This window comes from Cherax quadricarinatus, chromosome 24, assembly GCF_038502225.1.
Source record: "Cherax quadricarinatus isolate ZL_2023a chromosome 24, ASM3850222v1, whole genome shotgun sequence".
NCBI classification, from domain to species: domain Eukaryota; kingdom Metazoa; phylum Arthropoda; class Malacostraca; order Decapoda; family Parastacidae; genus Cherax; species Cherax quadricarinatus.
The window spans coordinates 15645242-15650976 of NC_091315.1; the positions used below are offsets into that span (position 1 = coordinate 15645242).

Here is a 5735-nt window from a genome sequence, read left to right on the forward strand (position 1 = left end):
ACACTTATTGTATGGTCTCTTAACGTGCTAGTGACACCCCTGCTTTTCATTGGGGGGATGTTGCATCGTCTGCTAAGTCTTTTGCTTTCGTAGTGAGTGATTTTCGTGTGCAAGTTCGGTACTAGTCCCTCTAGGATTTTCCAGGTGTATATAATCATGTATCTCTCCCGCCTGCGTTCCAGGGAATACAGGTTTAGGAACCTCAAGCGCTCCCAGTAATTGAGGTGTTTTATCTCCGTTATGGGCGCCGTGAAGGTTCTCTGTACATTTTCTAAGTCAACAATTTCACCTGCCTTGAAAGGTGATGTTAGTGTGCAGCAATATTCCAGCCTAGATAGAACAAGTGACCTGAAGAGTGTCATCATGGGCTTGGCCTCCCTAGTTTCTGGGAACAGAAATCACCACAAAATCACCTCTGACTTGCTGAAATAGCCTTGCTGAACTGAAATACCAACAGCAGAAACATACAGGTGACGCTGAACACATGACTGAGAAACAGTGTGGGGGCTGTGGCGTGGAGTCGCAGGGGACCCCACTCAGATTTCTCAAGGAAAATTCAGCAAATTTTCGCCTAGATCCTGCTTGTACCAGTGTCTGGATGCTCAGACTTGCAGACACGACATCAGGGTAACTCGTTGAGAAACGGATGCTTCTTGTATGGGGTGATGAAGTAGAAACAACATCTTCCTTCCTTCCTCCCTCTGGGCAAACACAACTCGCTGCGAGCACCACTGTCACCAGTTATTAAGGAATAATTACGTCTGGTAATTATGCAAAGGTTCAATGATATTCTTCGGAGGCTTCTTTCTTTATTTGCGAAGATCGTGGGTACACAGGCTCTATGTTTAAGTTCCCCTGGCCCAGGAGGGTCACGCCTAGCGAGGGAGAGAGGAGAAGGCCTTGTTGACTCTTAAGTTGCCTGGTCGTCAAGTGAGAGCGTGGCAGGGTGATGCAGGTTGAAGTCGCATGCCCACCAGGCCTGCCCTCTGGTGGCATCTATAAAAACTAGCCATGTAGGCTTAGTCTACAGTACCGACGGCTACATCGATGCTGAACTTTTGTAAAATGAAAGTTACTATATTGTCTGACGTCACTGATGGTAGTACATACCTCCTTATGGTGTTGACCTGGCTCCTGGTGTTACGATGTCTGCTCGTTTGCAATGAAAGATCACGTGGCGAGGAAACCTGAGGCATGAGAAACCCTCAACTCGTTTTAAAAAACATGCGACTCTCACCATTAGTAAACCACGTAATAACGGTGTATTGTGCTGAATATTTAGGCTGCCAAAAACTTCAGTGAGCGACGCTGAAGACATTAACTTACATGACTCTCAGATTTATGTTCAACCAGAGATGACAACTGACTTGTCATGCACGACCTTGTCTGGTTGTGGTGGGAAAGGCGGATGACGGGTTCCGGTTGGATGTATAAAGCCTGGCTGGAGGCCTGGGAAGAGACAGTAACTGCTCACCGTCCAGATACTACACTACCGATCATGTTCACTTCTGTGAGTATGAATATTCACTTTATCTACACAAAAACACGTGCCTTGTATAAAAAAAAAAAACACACAGTTTAAGCTTCTAGCGTTAAGAAATTAGTGTCGAAATTTAACCAAGAATTCGATGAGTGCTACTGAATGTTTCCTGTGTAGTAATCTTTAAACGATATTATTCTTGTACAAGACTGGTATACAATACCGAAAAGATGAAAATTAGACACATGTGTAACATCTGGGTATCTTTATTGTAGACGTTTCGCCATCCAGTGGATTTATCAATACAAATTCAAGGGCATGAACGGAAGAGAGAAGAACTGAAGAACTATATACATAAGATAAGGTAATCAGTCCCTCAGTCTCGGAGTTGGTGTAAAGAAGAGCACCGTAGTTGTGCTCTTTACCTCATCTTTTGTATACAGTTCTTCTCTCTTCCATTCATGTCCTTGAATTTGTATTGATAAAGTTACTGGATGGCGAAACGTCTACACTAAAGATACCCAGATGCTGCACATGTGTCTAATTTTCACGATATTATTCTTCCTTCCGCAAGTTCTGTGCTACAACATTTATAATGATAAATACTGCGGCAATTTTTATTAATATTTTTTCCAAAATTCCTACTCAACTCGTAGAATTGCTTTAACAGTCTTACTTTTCATGGGTATTTTATTTTTTTTAAACAAGTTTAAAATTAAATAATTAAAATTAAAAAATAAAATAGTTCTGTAGTTATTGAGAAGAAAATCATCTAATTTGTAAAATTTCTATGTGCAGCACATTTTTATATGACAATTCAAAATATAAAGAATTTATGCTAAATAATGTTAATAATAATACAAAATCTTGCATTGCTAGAGTCTTGTGTCCCCACAGGTGGTGTTAATGAGTATACTGGTGGCCGCAGGTGTGGCTCTCCCAGGGGGATACCAACAACCCTCCTATGTAAGTTAACCAACATTATTTACATGTTTACTGTAATTACAATACTCAAAATAGTATGCACATGTATGCTTTTTGCTTAAATGATATGTATATCAATAATAATAATGTAAGCATGCTGATGTGTCCACAGGCTCCGATTCCTTACAATTTCAACTATGACGTCAACGCTGGAGCCACCAACTTTGGCCAGCAAGAGAGTGGTAACGGTGGCAACGCCAAGGGCTCCTACTGGGTCCAACTACCAGACGGTCGACTCGAGAGGGTTGATTACTGGGCTGACGGTAGTGGATACCATGCTACCGTGTCCTTCCAGGGCACTGCCAAGCATCCCAGTTATGCTCCATCTTATGGTTACTAACTGATGCCTATGTTATTACTGATAATTAACCTTGATCATTTACTAGCAAAACTTTTTCTAGATTATGTTCTTCCTTTACAAATCTTCTTTTTACTAAATATTTCTCTGAATGCATCTTTAATAAATTATTTGAAGCCTTAATGCTGGTGTTGTTTTATTTGTCATTAAATAGAAAGTGTGTCTAGTGACAGTCTTATCAGGTAATGATTCGATAGGTGCTTAAGCATCCTTTGGCCTTCCGGAAATATGTCCTCATTCTATTTAAAAAGGCATAAAATATAGTTATAACCTGATGTTCCAGAATGTTGAGGCAACAGTAACTCCGCCAGCAGCGAATCTCCAGCATTAACCTGATGTGTGTTGCATCATCTTCATTTCAACTGTTTCTTAGAAATGTACAGTTTTTCTTGCGAAGAATTGTTATATAGTGTATAATACATCAACTTAATGCTCGATACATGTTGCACAACTTTATGTAGATCTGTAAAGTAACTTATTAAATAACAAGAAAAATCGCTGACTTATCAGCCTAACTGAAGAACGAAGATAACCAAAATAAATTAATTACATATAAAAATATATTTTCAATTCTTATGAGGAACACCGACGTACATATCAGGGAGGTATATTTGCGATCCATGAAGACGGCGTCTTCAAGGTTGGAGGAATAAATAATTTTGAAAGAAAACTGGCCTGGGATCGTTCTGACTGTAACATGACATAAAGAATATGTTGCTAAGTGTCAGAAAAGTTAATTCTTCCTTTGTGTTCATTAATATATATTTAAAAGGGAGCGGCCAGCAAATAAAAAAAATGCATGAGTTCGTCACAGGAGAAGTGAGCTATCTATATGTTTCGCTCGCTAAGGTCTCACAGAGATGTTTCGCTCGCTAAGGTCTCACAGAGATGTATTCCCATATCCCATAATCCCAATATATGTACCGCGATACATTCAACACATATAGCAGTTGTACCTCAAAAATTTCTCAAGAGGTAGACGAATAAGTTTATTCAGGTATACACAAATACAGTTATATAGATTATCACACATAACAGCGTTTGTGTAGAGAACCTGGGATAACCCAAAAAAAAAGTCAGACACACTGACTTATTTCTATTGGGGTCCATTTATTGCCTTATTATTATACTATAAAGGAGATTATATTTTATTATTATATTATAAAGGAGATATACTAGGAGTAATGTAAATTGAGTTATTTTTATTTACATGTGTGTTAGCTAAAAATATAAAAAATCAATCTCCCCCCTTTCTGTCGCTACATTAATTAGGCACCTTTTGCCTCTCTTCTTGAACTGGTTCATGCTATGATTGACTTTGACATGTGCGGGCAGTCTGTTCCATTCTTTTATTGCTGTACAATGAAAGATGTTTGAAGCCTGGCCACTGACTGTGGCTACTACAAAGTTGTGCTCTCTCCCCCTAGTACTATGATTGCTTTGGATCTCAGCCTTGACAAAATTGTTTTACTCTGTCTTCAACATTCAGTATATCTGATTGTTGTAATTCATCCTGGCCTACATGCTCTCTTGGACTCAGGTCCCAAGAAGAGCAAGCGTAGTCCATATGACATTGTATAAGAGCTAGACATAATGTCCTGCGAGCCTCAGTATGTAGACATTGTGTTTGTCTGTAGACTGTAGAGGAACTTTAGTCTGTCATTCGCTTTCTTTACTACACTGTTCCTTATCAATTCTCCTGACATGCATGGGTCAAAGGGGATTCCCAGATATTTTACTGAGGAAACTGAAGTGATGAGCTCCCTATTACACCGGACATTAAAATTATTTACCCTCCACAGTTTATGTTTCGTGCCAAAGAGTATGACTTCCTTTTCCCGAAGTGTAAAGACAGTTTGTTGTCGATCAAGGTGATTGAGAACTGTGTGATCCGGGTTGGTGTATTAATTAGTAGAGTATAACTCTTTAAACCTAGAGCTTTCTTATACCTTTTACATAGCCCGTTATTTTGCTGATGAAAACAGATACTGAAGTCCCCCAATATTACAGTCTCGCAATTGTTCTCAAGTCCGGACAAGACTCGAAAAATCTTCTAGGAACTGGTCATGGGTGGGAGGGCGGTAACTAGTTCCTACTAAGATGGGTTTGATTTTGGGAAGCAACACTTCATACCATAGAATCTCCAGTTTATTGTCATTCAAATCATGTCTTGGGTTGTAGGCTAAGTCATTTCTTAAGTAGGCATATACCCCGCCACTTTTTCTATTTCTATCTAGGCGTTTTATATTGTAACCTTCTATTTTGACCTCGTCGTCCGTCACCGTATGATCCAACCAGAACTCGGAGGTAGATATAACTGCCGCCTTAGTTCTGTTAGCTAGAATCCTAGTCTCTCCCAATTTTGGAAAAAGTGATCTCGCGTTGACGTGAATAAAGTGAAGGCCTGTTTTCATAAAACAATCATATTCATCATTATATGGCAATGGGTCATTTGTGTTAAAATTAGGTAAATCAACGTCATCATTGCTAAAGGTAACTGTGCCAAAGTGCATTTGTTACAAAAATAATATCTGGCACCATAACCGAACACATCCATTCTGCACCCACCCCTTACACATTTTACATGAGTATATTTAATATTTTTCTGTCGTACCTTAGTACAGTGCATACATATGTCTGGTGGTGTTTGAGATAATAAGAATGGTTCTATTTTCTCACATGGACCTATGTGTGCATAAGTGTCTCAATTCTTCATTACATATACAGGTAAGGTTATCATTCCTAGCTACTAGACCGCCATTAGCACCGTCACTTATCTGCCTGTTTTGCAGCTCTACAATATTTTGAGGTCCTGGATTAGTTTGAATGTCACCACATAAGAGTGCCACAAAATTAGCTGTGCGCCATTTTGTTTTCATGGATATGCGGTGTGCCATACCTTGCGGTGATACC

The 5735-nt window shown here is 39.4% G+C and overlaps 1 protein-coding gene across 1 annotated transcript; it reads left to right on the forward strand.

Moving 5' to 3' along the window:
* Positions 1-1464: 1464 nt before the first annotated feature.
* On the forward strand, positions 1465-2937 carry LOC128690695 (cuticle protein 10.9-like). Its single transcript, XM_053779426.2, has 3 exons — positions 1465-1510; positions 2378-2446; positions 2577-2937. Exons 1-3 carry the CDS (start codon positions 1499-1501, stop codon positions 2802-2804), a joined length of 309 nt encoding a protein of 102 aa, XP_053635401.1. The 5' UTR covers positions 1465-1498; the 3' UTR covers positions 2805-2937.
* The last annotated feature ends 2798 nt before the right edge of the window (positions 2938-5735 follow it).